Here is a 15,717-nt window from a genome sequence, read left to right as displayed (position 1 = left end):
TTAATATTAGAAATTATTTCACCATCTTTGATTCTAAAGCATGTACATGCAATACAATGTTCTTTACCCATTATGTTGCAGGTCTGCTTGATACAGTATATTATTTAAGGTCATTGTATTTAGAAGAGTCTCTGCTTATTAAAAATGCCATATTTTTCTAAGTAGCCTCTAGCTTAATTCATAAAAATATTTCAGTATTAGGCAAGCCATTTTAAAGAAATGTATGTAGGTTTGCCATCTCTTGTGGATCTTTTCTGCAAGCTACCCTGGTGTCTTATGACTGGTAGATGCATAAAAAGATTCATGCATCTTCAATGCCTTCATCTGGCAACCAAAACTAGTCAATTATTACATTAAAAATATTTAAACAGCCCAGCAATTATTAAAGATGTCCAGCAACAGCCAGTAGCATTGAAGCAACCACAACTTTCTAAAATTTCAATCCCTTGGGAGTTCTGGAGCCAGGACTTCTGGATGCATTCTGTAAAATCAAACCATGTTAGGTATCTTGGTTCAAAAATTGTTGCCCTATGATGCACTGTTTTGCCCAGAAAAAGGACATGATAAATGTTAGTGGTATATAGATATTCATCGATCAGTAAACTCAGTATTCAATTTTTCAAGTCCCATCAGTTGCCTTCATGGTTCGACAAACATTGCAATAGCAATAGCACTTAAGACTTATATACCACTACAGTGCTTTACAGCCCTCTAAGCAGTTTACACAGTTAGCCTACTGCCCCCAACAATCTGGGTCCTCATTTTACCCACCTTGGAAGGATGGAAGGCTGAATCAACCTTAAGCCTGGTGAGTTGGACTGCCAAACTGCAGGCAGCCAGCAGAAGTAGCCTGCAATATTGCATTCTAACCACTGCACCGCCATGGCTCATAAAAACAGACATTAAACAGCATTACCAGAGGATGGATAGCCATAAAAGATGTCTAAATAGGGTGAATTTAAGTTGCAGTACAGTACCAAGATTTACCTAGATACAACTTAATTCTGTTGGTCATTATCTTAGATGCTTCATAAATTGCAAAACCAAGTAGCACACTTTGAAAAATGTTAAGATAATTTATGCATATAAAGATTATGATTCCCATCCAGTGTTTCCTTCCCTGGTTTCAACATTATTTAAATTTTATTCATTAGCATCTCATTTTCACTTGGGCTTATATATCCACATATAACGAAATTTAATACCTAGATCCCTGCATTTTTTCCCCAAAAACTTTGCAAGTAACCAATTGTTAATATAGGTTACCACATAATCCAAATACAAATGACATGTATTAAGCTGTTTATAATTTACAATATTTTTGTAATAAACATTTTAAAATAACTGTTCAATAACAAGGTATTATGAGAATACATTGTTTTATGTAAATTATTTGGTTTCCTTAAAAACTGCTGCTAGACCTAGTTTCTAGAATTATATCTTGTATAAAAATACATTTAAAGTATTCCTATTGTATCTTTTGTGGAAAGCTATTTATTTTATTTATTTATTTTTGTCAATTGCTTACAAATAATAGGTATAAGTAAAAACATAATTGTAAAAACTATTGTGTTCGGAAGTATTGTTCAGAAATACTTCTTTGTGAAGTAAGGAGAAAAACAACATTTTTGAATTCCAGTTCCCTTGAGGACTTTCTTTATGAGCATACAAACCAGCTGAAATGCAGAAACAACTAGCAAGAATAATTTGCTCTGCTCTGCAACATATATTATGTCTGGTTTCACTGCAGGCAGATATTACAAGAGTAATCAGTTCCATCCACATGTCCCAAGTCTTCCACAGACTGAAACAGACAATGTATCACCTCCAAATAATGTATTTTATATTAAGGGAAAATAGTTTTATCTCTCAATACATGTTTGCAACTTTTTCAGATGAGTGAAGAAAACTTGTTTTTTTAGTGTCACAAATTCACAAAATATAAGAATTTGTTTATTGTCCCCATTTAAAAATACTTGCAGACATTAACTTTGCACAAGCTTGCCTCTTCCACCACAACCTCTCCCATAGGTGTAAAGAAATCTCCAAACATCTTAATGAAATGGACTGTAATGTAAAGTTCATATTGTAATAAATATTTTTATAAATTATTGCTTTGTTTTTTTCTGCAACAAACAAGAAAAATTGTCTCTTAAAATATGTAACCACCACTTTACAAGCTTTGTACAAAACAATGTGTAAGCAGAAACAACTTCATAATGAAAAATCAAGGTTTTAGCAAGACAATTTTGCTTGCTTAGCTATATAAACAAAGGAGGGTATGAATTTGAGCTGGCATTGATTTTAAGCAATGTTTTCTTTTTACCTAGGGATCTGCTGGCAGAGATAAAAAAGTAGAAGCCACGTAGCTGTGCTAGGCATTCAATTTAAAAATGTCAACATCCGTTGCTGTTTGTTGCACCACACTAATAAGAAAAAAACCTCGCATGACTTTGCTATGTCACAGAAATTGTAGTTTAAACAATAACTTTCTTAAGCTGAAATAAAGATTATAAATTCCCAAAAGAATCCTGATAACAGCTTTTATATGCATTTTTAACCCAGAACTTCCTTACAAATAAACAACTCTGAATTAAAGCAGCCAAGTCCATCATTTTTGCCAAGCTAATAATTGAGGATATGAATAAGCCTCTGAGACCCAATGTTAGAACCTAACTGCTTATTTCTAGACCAAAACAGGTTTTTTAAATAATTAACCCAAGCAAATCGGTAACAGGGACTTTACACTTTTAGAGTGTAGCTTTTATTTGCTGAAATGCAAAATTACATAAGATAAATATGACTGAATCAATAAAATTATTCTGATAAACATGCTCATTTTAGCTTCAGAATAGCTTTGAATATACTTTTAAGACAATCCATCTTGGGGGCATATAAACATAAATGAGATAATGGACTAATTGTCCAACCTGAGTTAAATATCAGGAGATAAAAATTCATTTGCATGTAATCCAATCTATAGAATTCAATTTTCTTCTTATAAAGGCAGACAGGTTATTTTCCTCTTTAGATTTTGACTAATTATTTCATCTGAACTTTATTTAAAAATTTTTTTTAAAGGAAATGATCAGCCAAACCAATTTAGAAAGAAAAAGTCAGGGGAGGGGAAGCTCATTTAATTAATTTACAATAATTTACAGTCATTTTGTAAAAAGGCATTACAACTGATCAAACTGGAGAATGCCTGACTATTTTACAATTATAGGTACAGAATTTAAATATTCAAGCTTGTGATGAAAAAGCGGCAAGGTGGTCGCATATAACGTAAACAAGTCGCTTTGGAAAGTGAACTAGGTCATTACATCCTTTGAAAAAAATCCTCTTTCCTGAAATACTATCACAGATTATCATGTGAATACTCATCTAAAAGCATAATTTAAACTATATTCAGGATAAAACTATTGACAAGGAATTCAGAATAAGATCCAGTCTAAGTTGGGCAGTGTTGAGGTCCCTGTAAAAAGTAAACATTTCCTATTTCTTTAAAAAAATGTGCCACAACATTTGCAGCACAGTGCAGCATTAAAACTTTAAATACAAAAATATTTCTTCTTCTGTGTGGATAATGTAACTAGCATACTGGAAAGTAGTAACAATACTGCTACTCAGAGCACATCCGGTCCACATCTTTCAAGTCATGTAAGGCAATTACTGTGTTAGTTTTATTGTGTATGGCTAAAAAGAAGTCCATGAAATGTTAAGTCTTTGCTATGTTTTCCGATTACTCCACATATGTTCCGGTGTACTTTTATGATCTGTTGAATGGTCAAAAGGAGATCTATGTCCTAAAGGAGATCGAGAATCGTAAGGTGACCGTTGATCTAATGGTGACCTGGGCCCACTACTGGAAGCTCTGTGGTCCATTTGCCAGTCTGAGTGATACCTATAATCTCTTGAAGATTTATGATGACTGTAGTCTGAACTGGATCGATGATCTAAATGTATCCGGTGATCTAAATGTGATCGACTGTCTTTAAAACTTCCTTCCAGATTCAATCTGTGATCTCTATTTCTGTGATCATCTAATTTTCTGTGTTTACTATCATTGTAGTATCTGAAAATTAAGAAAAATAATTATTATAGTGGAAGCTAACTTAAAATAATATAGCTTTAGAATCTCCAACCCAAATTTCTTTATAAAGGTTTCACAACTTTCTAAAAGTAAAGCTGCACTTTTGGAAATGTGGCATTTACAGTATTTATGTATTTGCCAAATTTAGAAACCACCCATCTCACAGAAGGGAAGATCCCCCCCAAGTCTGTGTGTGTGTCGTGTGTGTGTGTGTGTGTGTGTGTGTGTGTGTGGACAGTCTTCAGAGATAAAGGCTGAAAAGCAACCTTATTCAAGATATCTGCTATAATGGCACAAGATTAATTTTTCCTGTGATTATAGACCTCAGGATTTTTAAATCAATATTAGTGTTAGTATGTAAATACTATTTTCACAAGGGGAAAGCTGTTCTATGATTGTACTAGAAAAGAATATAATTTTCTCTTTAAATACTCATTATTTTTATAATTAGCCTTTCAAAACAGATGCCTTTAACATTATCATATGCATATATTTAATATCACACCTAATCAGCCACTTGAGCTGACAAAAATCACAAAAAGAAAATGAGGAAACTAAGTGGGATATGCTGGGTCAATTACTCAGAATTACATGTGGAGATAAATTCAGATAAAAAGGCAGATTCTATAGGAACAGAAGAAATGTGTAACATAGATTTCTTTCAGGTACCAGTACAAAATCTCTGTACACAAGTACTCATGAGCCTCTGTTCTTTTACACCTAAACTGTTGGAATTGTTTTTTAACAGGGAGGTGGCAATACTGCTGGCTTATCACCAATATATGTACTCCCTATGGAGCCATCCCAATACTTCTGCACTGATACAAAGGCCACAACCAATTTTTACTTGTTAAAAAGTAGTAGCCTGTAGCTTGTATTGCCCACTTTATTCATTTCCTCCAACTACTCCTTCCCAATAGTTTTATTTCTGAAATTGTGAGACAACATGTATCAGCTGCAGGCTCTGGTCTCTGAACCCTGTTCAATTCTAGGCATGAAGCAATTTGAGTTCCTTCAGCTAAACAATGTTCTCTATTGGGACTCCAGAAGTGTGCCTTCTCTGTAGAAGCACCTGCCCTGGGGATTGAGAATTCCCCTGGATGGATGACTTGTGGTGTTTTGAAGGGATTTGACCCAGGTTTTTTTCTAGAACTTTTGTGAGTGAAGTTTCTTTGCTTTGTATGGGTTTTTCCTCTTTTTTCATTGCTGCCTATTTTTAGCATTTTTGCTGTTTTTTATTTTGTTACACGGATGAGTCAACAACATTGGGAATTGGATAACATACAAATTTAATAAATACGTGAATAAAACAAGCACTGGAAATCTATTGTTATGCAGGAAGTCTAATGTTATGCAAATACATGGATAAAATAAGTACTGGAAGTCTATTGTTATGCAGTCTACTGTTATGTTATTGAATTTCCACAACAATTGGGTCCATCATTTCCATTGCTAAGTGATATAACAGAAAAGTGAGGCACCGTATGACTGCATTGCTTAGCATTAGCAATACCTGCATCCCTCCTTCCAACAAGCAAAGTCAGTGAGGAAGTCAGCAGGAAGTTGCACATCCCAGGTAGCTTGCAAGCAGGCAAGTGGCCACTGCTGGGTGGGAGAGAGAGTGAGGATGTGAAGATAGCTGTGGAGGCAAGCTACAAATCTGGTGATGCTTGAGGTGGCTACTGCTGGATGGGAGAATGTGAGCAAGTGGAAGGGCTTGTTTCTGGGTGGGGGAGTTGTTTCTGGGTGGCTGGTGAGGTGCAAGTGCACAGAGGCTGATGGTGTATGAATGGGAGAGGCTTATCTGAGCAACTTGTGACTCTCTTTACTGGCTTCCCCATTGATTTTGCTTGTAGGAAGCTGGTAGAGAAGGCCATAAATGCAATCACATGAATACAGGTCACTATGACTGTCATAATTGCAAACTGGCTGTATCTAGATCACAATCACATGACCATGGCGGGTGCTGGGATGATTGGAACTTCAAGTACCAGTTTAACCAGCACTCATTCAGCAAAAATTGTTACTTTGAATGATTGCTGAACAAGTGGTTGTTAACTGAGGAATACATGCCAAGTATAAGAACAGAAACTAATAGTTGCCACGTTTTGTCTTCTCCTGGCATCTTATCTGCTCTCCTCCCACAAGGTGTGTGTTTGTGAGAAGGGAATCAATTTCTGCTCATGTAGATTCATGGAGTCTGATGCATAGTCTTGATCCTTTTCATACTGTCTTTCCCTACTACATTATGTTTTTTGTTCAAGGCATGTTATCTATTTTCTGAACTCAGTACATACTTACCTTATTAATGATAAGGAAGAATTATGAAATGTTTGGGAGCACTGGACAGAAGAAACTTCACACAACTTACCTATTATCCTGTTTATAGTGATCCCAATCTCTATGATCTTTTCCATTGCTGAAAGTGGAATAGGGCCTTTTTCTTGAATCACTTTTTTTGTAAGAATCTCCATGAAGTCTGTCTTTGTGATGATCATGATACTGTGATAAGTATCTATCAGAGGAATAACTGTCCCTACTACTGTCATCATGATTTGTGTTCTCTTTTAATCGTTCCACATCTGCTTAAATGGAAACAGAAGTGCATCAGCAATTTATATATTTGCAAATGCTTGCAAACAATTATCTTTAACATAACATTATATTATTTCTTCCAATATACACACATCTCTATGCAAATATACACACATCTCTATGCAAATTACACTTTTAAAATTGGAGAACTGTGAAATTCAGGGCAGAATATATACTGATTGATATGACATTTTGTTTATGGAAAGTAAATTAAATAGTGTTATACTAAACTGGGAATGGAAATATTTTCTCATTTTATAGAGATATTTAAAATTGGAATATGAAAACAGTATGGAGAGTATGTCCTTATAATACAATACTGTGTAACAATTAGCATAATAGTTAATAGCTTACCTGGATTTCTAATCAAAGTTGTGTTCACTCCGCTATTGATATTTTGTTCATTATACTGCTGAAAAAAATTAAATAAAATATTATCTAGGTTTCATTTGATAACTTTCAGTTAGATCAGGGATCCCCAATCCCTGGTTTGTGGATTGGCACCGGGTCAAAAGACAACATACATACATACATATGTGTATGTATGTATGTATGTATGTATGTATGTATGTATGTATGTATGTATGTATGTAATGTTATTCAGCTTTGCTCGGGTATTTTCCCATGTCATTATAGTTGTGCTTTTAAAGTTGTAGCAACGTTCCCCCCCCTTTTAATGTTCATTGCTCCATTTGTTCATTGAGGCTGGTCTTTTTTTAATCAACTCCTCCCCTTCTGGATCTCCTTGTTCTTCTTTGTTCTCCAACGTTGCCATTTCTAATATTTTTAAGGCAATACTGCACAGTTCCACTCTTTCACATATCATTTCCCTTATACTTAAGTCCAATTTTATTTCCAAACAAAATTCTGCCATTTTTGTGCACCTCTTTCAGTTTTAGGGTTTTTTTTTTTGTCTCTTTCTTCAGTATTTAAATCCAGTCCGGTTGTCCAGTAGTTTATTTTAGCCAGCTTCTAGCCATCCACTTCTGTTAAATCCTGTTTCAATTTTCCAGGGTCAAAATAGTCCAATGTTTATATATTTTTATTATTAAGTTCTTTTTGTTGGGTTTTAAATTTTTCTCAAAGTCATCTAGCATTCCCAGGGTTCAAGCTTCTTTCTTCTTCCTTTATAATACGTTAATTTCACTTTTCAGGGTTTCTATCTTATTGTATCAAAGTTCTTCTTACTTTGTATCAAGTTCCAATTTTTAGAGAACCAAACACTTTTTAAAGAGTCACTGAAATTTTTCCTTTACCATTAGGTGGCGCTGTCTGTTATGTCCAAGTTCCACCTTTTCTTTTCACTTTCCTTTCCCTTTTAAGGCTTTTAAGTTTCAATAATCCAATAAGTCCAATTGTTAAGTATTATTTCTTTTTGGCACATTCAAGTTCAGCTTTTAATTATGCCTGTTTAGTGCCAATATCATATAATTTAATATACTCTAATTTAAGCAGATATTTTCTTCAAGCTTCCTCTTTCAATTTAACTCAAAAAGTTCAAAGCCACTTTCACTTATGTCCAATTTTTTCCCCCACTCCCTCTGGTCGCCACTTTTCCAATCTTTCTTACAAGTCTCTTAAAACTTTAAATCCAGGGTGCCTTTATATTCAAATATTGCACCTGGTTTCCCTGGTCTCCACACTGTCCGCTTCTTCATTGCTCCTGCACAACCTTTGTCCCGGATAGCTCTCCGTCTTTATGGTGGCCGTGTTTAGCCAGTGCTGCAGCCCTTCTTCGGGGGGAGTTTATCTAGCCAGGGAGGGGAGATGCATTTCCCCTCAACCCAACAGGCGGTCTCCCCCTTATTCCCCATCCCTCCAAGGTGGTTCTAGCCCCGTTCGAAGCCCTTTAATGGGAACAGCATGGATCAAAGCTGTGCACGATTGCAGTCTCTGGTTCGTCCTCAATGAAAACACCACCGGAAGTCCAAACATTTTTTATATTTGATTTTCGTAACAAAACACCATGCAGCATTATCTGCAACAATTTAATAATCCTCTCCTCTCACCTGTGTTTCTTGGCGCTTTTTAATTGCATGTTTGTACAATTTGTGTAGTTTTCTAGCATCAAATTCAGTAAATTTGGAAACAAAAATCCACAAATTCCTAAAATTGAAAAAGAAAAAGATTTAGTCTTAATTTTATGAAATCCCTTTAACAGATTATATTTCTCAACTATCAGTAAATTACAGCTATGATTCAACACTGCCTTATTTATTGGATGTTCTTATTCAAAGACAAATTTTTATCTTATTCCAGATAAAAAATGAACTCGGTAGCTAATTATGGAATAATCTGCACAAAAATACAAGTCTTAAACTGGCCAGAGAATACTTGGTTCCAACATATTACTTTAACATAGTAGCGGGTGTAACAGAGATCAACTTCCACCTAGTGGTAATCCTATAAACTGTTTAATGATAAAGCAACTAAAAGCTCGATAGATCTGTGTATTTACTTACTTTCTCCACTGTTTAATTTGTTCAGGATTTGTGTATTCTTTTAGACATTCAGTTATATGGTCTCCAATTTTTATGAGACACTGTCTAGTATGTTCTAGTTGTTCCCTTTCTGAAAGTCCTTTCTCTGGTCTATCCAGCTGTTTTAATGCCGCTTTGACAGGCCTCATTCTTTCTTTGCACTGTAAAAAAATGATATTCATATATTCACAAACAATATTCAGTTTTGTTAAACAAGTTGATCCTTACATATACACTAAAATTTATAGAAGATTCCACTTACCACCGTTCTCTTATATTGAAAGCTATTACAAATTAATTTAACTTTCAATTTTATATTAAAGTTCAGATTAAAATAATCAATATTTAAAACTAACTATGCATAAGTAGATCAGCATTACTGAAATGCTGGAAAATGGAAAAAGCAAACAAACTTCAGAAGTACCTTTTGCAACTTCTATCAAGTTTTTCCAATTATTTCAGGGTCATGGGCACATTTTGAACTGGGAAAGTGTCATAGGATCATTAACTATGCTCTTAAGTGCAACTCCCTTTCTATTCTTTTGACATAACAATGAATAAGTAGTTACAACTTTCCTATGATTTTGAAATCTCAACTAAGATCCCATGCTGACAGTTTCTACAGGTATGGTTAATCTTCAGAAAGCCCTTTTAATAATCTTTAGTAAGTGGGATGGTCTATTGTGACAGGAACAATACAAAGGCTAGGCCATTAATATTTGACATAGTATAGATTGCCGTAAAGAGGATGTTTGATAAGAAGGAACTCAGTAAAATTATGAGTTCCTTTTTTACCACAAGTTGACCTGTGTGATTCCTTTTCCTCATCTAATTTTGCTCTTTCCAGCAACACAAATGAGAAATCAAAACAAAAAGAGTATCAACCCATCTACAAAGCCCACTTGCAATTATTTATAATTTATGAAGAACAAAACAAAAATCCAAGAATGCTCAATATGTGTAGTATCAGTAAAAGGCAAAGGATCTTTTAATAATATAATCGTTCCATAGATCTAAAGAAATATAGTCATGTATGTTTAATGCATTTTTGGAATTTTAGTTAAAAATCAATCATATGCAATTCACACTGCATATAATTCACATGGGGCCAAATCCCAGGCAAATGTATAGTTAAAGTCTCTCAAGCATCTAATTTAAAGTTCGGTAGAATAATATAACATTCAATGCTGCAACAGTTATCCTCCTAAAAGATCTAAAGGGTTAAGGTCAGCAATGGCTAACCTTTTCGTTGTTGCGTGCTGAAAGTGTGTGTGTGAGTGCACCCATAATGCAATGAGCACGCAACTCCCCCCCGCCCCATGCGCATGCACGGCAGATACCCAACAATCAGCTGACTGGCGGGAGGCACATGTGCAGTGGACCTGATCCAGGGTGACGGCTCGCATGCCGGCAGAGATGGCTCTGCGTGCCACTTCCGGCACACGTATCATAGGTTCGCCATCATGGGTTAAGGTGATAAGCCAGGATTAGGAAGATCAAGTTTGTAGTTCAACTTTGTAGTCATGGAAGCTCACTGGGTGACTTTAGAATAGTCTTTCTCTCTCAGCTCAGCCCACCTCATGAAGTAATTCTTGTACAAAAACTAAAAGTCTAATATGAAAAGCAGTATATCCATTTATCAAATAACAACAGATAGTCAGTCTGTCATAATCACCCAACATCTTGGCCAGCAATGCCATTTTGTAGAAGGAGACTTTGTGGAGATGTCAATGGTGCATCAGAGCCCAACTAAACTTTGCCAAATTTTGCCTGCTGAGAAAAATTCTACCTCTCAACACTCCTTTGCTCCCATATTAGTTGATGTTGCTGGTGATAAAGCATCACTTTTTAAAAAATCTGCCAGAGCTCCAAATTCATTAGTTATTTAACTCTATATGGATGTTTTCCCCTGACAACAGATTGCACATATATAATTCACAATAAGACAAACTAAGTGGTATGATCAAATAACAATGCTAGTACTGAAGATAATCTTACTATACTGAACGTTTTCTGATCCAACTCTTCCGAATCTTCTGATATAGGAACAGGTTCACTGCTTGCTGTTATATGAAGAGGTGTGTCTGCTGAAGGGATTTTCTTTATTTTGTCTTTGCTATCAGATTTATAATCATTTGTCTACAAATAAAAAAAATTAAGTGTTTAAAATGCTGCCAACAATGAAATATATTGGACAGTCAACATTTTACATATGCTTTGTTATTCTATAGCACCCTGAACTGCCTAGATTTCATTCAGAGTGAATCGATGAGGAACACCCCCTCCAAGTGAAGCATAGAATGGGGGTGCAAAACCTCAGTTGCAAATTTGAGTGTTCTACTCACTCCTCAATATGGGATAGATTTGCCAATATGTTTCAAAAGCTGTAACTAAACTAAAATATTTTACGCAAGGAAAAGAAAAAACTTTAGCATTATTTCATTTTGATTAAATGTTGCTATTTTTCCTGCCCCATATACATTTGGAGTGGAACTCCTGACATAACATGTGAATAACTGGAAAAGACTGGCTAGCTCTTGAGTATTAGAATATAGCCCTGTCCATAAAAGAGATCAGGCAATCTAATAGGGCTTAATTACCTTTTCTTCTTTAACTTCTTTTTCTTTGTGGGTGTATTCTTTCCCTTTGCTTTCCCTCTTTTCTTTCGTATCTTTTTCTTTCATCTCCTTCTTGTCCTCTTTTTCTTTTTTCTCCCTTTTTAGTTCCTTTTTATTTTCCTTAGTTTCTCTTTTTTCATCAGCCTGCTTTTTCAAGGCAATATCTGCATCAAGATGTTCTTCATTTTCTTTCTCCATTTTTATCTTACTTGAATTTTTCAAAGAAACCATTTCATCCTATAACATATAAATATATTTGCTGAAATGAAAAATCTAAACATTTCATTGGCATATAAATACACAAGTGATATCCATCAGAAACAGCAGGAAAACAGTGATATTATTTAGTAATTTTGTCATTAGTTCTGACACATTCTTATTTTATTCCACTTGTCAGTTATTAGCTTTTCTTTTGGTATCTCTTATTGCTCAGAGATTGGATTTGGAGTGTTAAAATCACTGGACATTCTTTGCTATTTAAATCTAACTTTTAAATTGTTTCTATTTATAATAAGAGATGAAGGAAACAATACTTAAAAGTATCTACCATTTCCCAATTTATTGTATTATTTTCTATTAATATATTTCATTAAAACAAAAATCTTTTCAAGCAACAGTTTACAATTACAATTTTAAATAGTTGTTTAATCACTGCTTATTTTTTGTTCAGCCTAGCAATCACAGGAAACGTAAAAAAATAAAAACATCTGTTAGAATTTGAATGTCTAATAGTTCATTCTACTTTTTATCTTAATACTTTTTCTTCCATTCTTTTTTACTATTTATCATCTTAACTGCATATTTTCTTAGTCTCTGCTTTTAATATTTTAATATTTTTATTATAATGTTGCATTTTGACCATGTTAAGAGGCCCTTCTTTGATCAAAATCCCAGCCATATTTTTTAAGACTTTAAGAAACAAATAAATTTCAATCTTATTTTGTAATGTAGGAATGAAAACAAGCAGGAAACTTGGGATTACTAAGACTGCAATTTCTGATTCTTAACTTAGGAAACTTTAAATAATGTTACATTTTTGAGGTAAAAAAACATTTAAAAATCTTAACTACTGTTTTTTGCACTAAATAAAATATCTTCTTAAAAATCTATATTTTAAATGATTTTGAGGTCATAAGCACTTTCAAAAACACAAGAATAAAATATCCTAAATATATGCAATGTTCCACTACCATTTAGTGATGACTTCTAATAAGAGACATTTGTTAAAACAGGTTTAACAAAAACATCTTATTTCACTTTTATGCTGATTGCATTCTTCAAGTTGTTGCCTTAGAGAGCTAGTTTACCATGGGATCCAAAACACAAATACACCAGAAATCATCTTAGAAATTTCATTTAGGTCCTGAACCTGTTTTTTGATATCAGTTTTATACCATTTTGAAAGACTAAATAAAATGTAATAAAAAAGCTAAATAAATTTAGTAGATAACATTTTCAATATATTTACCTTGCTATCTTCTTCTTCTTCTTCCTCCTCTTCATCAGACTTATCTGAAGGTGGTGGTGATGTGTCACTCTTTAATTCCTCTTTCATTTTTATTGCTTTTATGGCCTTGCTCTTTTTCATTCTTATCTTTCTTCTCTTTGAACCTCCCTAAATATCAGAAAAGCATTGTGAGTATTTTTAGTGTCTTATTGTTTCTAAAAATCAATGAGTTATATGTTTTAAATTTTAGAAATAACAAGAACCATAACCAGAGCTAATTAGTAAACAAGCATAAACAATTTGTTCAGGGAAAATCCTGATTTAACGTATCTTTATTTGGACAGATATAGAGATAATTTCAAAATGTAAACAATGTGAACAGATATATTACATATATATAAAATGAACATTGAGCGTACTGGTTTTTGCTGCAACAAAAGTTACTTACTATTCCAGAAAGTCTTTGTGCTTCTTTTCTTGCAATGTCCTTATTTAATAATTTTATGAGGTAGTCTGCACGGGTTTGCAACTGTTTGGCTTGGGGTTTCTTATCTGGGTCATCTGGTAGAATCTGAAAGCACAATTTAAAATATTTTCTTCAGAATATATTAGTAGCAATATAATGGATAGGGACAGAAAAGCTAAAATTGAAAATACATCATAGATCTTTATATATTTTTTTATTTGGTTCAAATCTGATGCTGCCCATTTCAAATTGATTCTGAGAGGCTCACAATATAATGTATTCACATTAAAGTAGAATGTTTTGATCTATTTAAATTAAAGCTATCCACTGCCATAGCCGAACCTCTAAGCATAATCTTTGAAAAATCTTTCAAGACCAGCTCCTTGCCAAAACTATGGTCACAACCATGGTCATCCCCATCTTCAAAAAGGGAGACCCCAGCCTAGTTGAAAATTACAGACCGATCTCTTTATGCTGCATCACCTGTAAAGTCATGGAATCAATTATTAACCAATCCATTATCCTCCACTTAGAAACAACCTACCTACTCTCTAATAAACAAGTTGGTTTCAGAAAAAAACTATCATGTAATCTGCAACTCTTACACTGCAAAAACATATGGACTACACAACTCGATCAGGGCAAAGCAATAGACGCAATCTACATAGACTTCTGTAAAGCCTTTAATTCAGTGGTACACGACAAACTACTACTAAAACTAAAATCTTATGGTATCTCTGGACACCTGCATAACTGGATAGAAGCATTCCTATCAAACAGACAACAAATGGTCAAAATTGTACCTGTCAACAGTGGTGTCCCCCAAGGCAGTGTTCTAGGACCAACTCTCTTCATACTCTACATAAATGACCTCTGTGATCATATTAAGAGCAACTGTGTTCTCTTCGCTGATGATGTAAAGCTATTCAACACCACAGACAATACTGCTACCCTTCAAAAAGACCTCGACTATGTATCAGAATGGTCAAACAAATGGCAACTTCAAATCTCAACAAATAAATGCTCTGTCCTACATATTGGCAAAAAAAAATCAGAAAAAAAAAACAAGCTGAATAGTCAAGACCTTGTTGATGATCCAAACTCTGTCAAAGACCTTGGAGTACTCATGTCTAATGATCTAAGTGCTAGAGCCCACTGTAACTACATAGCCAAAAAGGCATTAAGAGTTGTTAACCTACTCCTACGTAGCTTTTTCTCTGGTAATATCACACTACTAACTAGAGCATACAAAACATTTGCTAGACCAATACTCGAATACAGCTCATCAGTCTGGAACCCACATTATGTATCTGATATTAACCATGGTTGAGAAAGTCCAGAAATATTTCACAAGAAGAGTTCTCCACTCCTCTACTTGTTGCAGAATACCTTATGCCACCAGACTTGAAATTCTAGACCTAGAAAACCTAGAACTACGCTGCCTTTGGTCTGATCTAAGTATAGTATATAAAATCATACATTGCAATGTCCTATCTGTCAATGAATACTTCAGCTTCAACCATAACAATACAAGAGCAGACAATAGATACAAACTCAAGGTTAATCGCACCAAACCTGATTGCAGGAAATACGATTTCAGCAACAGAGTGGTCAATGTCTGGAATGCACTACCTGACTCTGTGGTTTCTTCCCCAAACCCCAAAAATTTTAACCTTAGACTGTCTACTATTGACCTCACCCCTTTCCTAAGAGGTCTGTAGGGGGCGTGCATAAGTGCACAAACGTGCCTACCGCCCCTATCCTATTGATTCTTTTTATTTTTCTTATATGTATCCATTTCATGTATTCATAACTATGTTTATACTTATACCTATTATCTTGTAAGCGATTGACAAATAAATAAATAAATAAATATATCTGTATAGTGCAATACATAGAAACACTGAGATATAATTTTGTGGGGAAAATAGGAGAGGAAGGAATATTATATTTTCATCACCTTGAGTTATAAAATAAGATATATGGGATAAAATGAACAATAAACAAATACTCCTGCA

The 15,717-nt window shown here is 34.3% G+C and overlaps 1 protein-coding gene across 3 annotated transcripts in view; it reads right to left on the bottom strand.

Annotated features, from left to right (window-relative positions):
- Positions 1–2,111: 2,111 nt before the first annotated feature.
- Positions 2,112–15,717, bottom strand: part of CHD1 (chromodomain helicase DNA binding protein 1) — a 64,682-nt gene continuing 51,076 nt past the window's right edge. For 2 of the 3 annotated variants that reach the window (XM_026672717.2, XM_087958133.1), the window contains 9 exons: positions 13,682–13,804; positions 13,255–13,401; positions 11,769–12,023; positions 11,167–11,307; positions 9,151–9,329; positions 8,698–8,794; positions 7,043–7,100; positions 6,465–6,675; positions 2,112–4,075 (listed from right to left, as the gene is read on the bottom strand). In XM_026672717.2, coding sequence (XP_026528502.1) covers positions 3,730–4,075; positions 6,465–6,675; positions 7,043–7,100; positions 8,698–8,794; positions 9,151–9,329; positions 11,167–11,307; positions 11,769–12,023; positions 13,255–13,401; positions 13,682–13,804 — 1,557 coding nt within the window. In that variant the 3' untranslated portion in view covers positions 2,112–3,729. The remainder of the gene's footprint in view (positions 4,076–6,464; positions 6,676–7,042; positions 7,101–8,697; positions 8,795–9,150; positions 9,330–11,166; positions 11,308–11,768; positions 12,024–13,254; positions 13,402–13,681; positions 13,805–15,717) is intronic. The other variant, XM_026672726.2, reaches the window with a different exon arrangement.

This window comes from Notechis scutatus, chromosome 2, assembly GCF_049901735.1.
Source record: "Notechis scutatus isolate UNSWTSFEM ecotype Mainland chromosome 2, rNotScu1.2, whole genome shotgun sequence".
Classification (NCBI taxonomy): Eukaryota; Metazoa; Chordata; class Lepidosauria; order Squamata; family Elapidae; genus Notechis; species Notechis scutatus.
The sequence above is the reverse complement of the archived record's forward strand: the minus strand, read 5'-3'. Positions and strand labels throughout refer to the sequence as shown.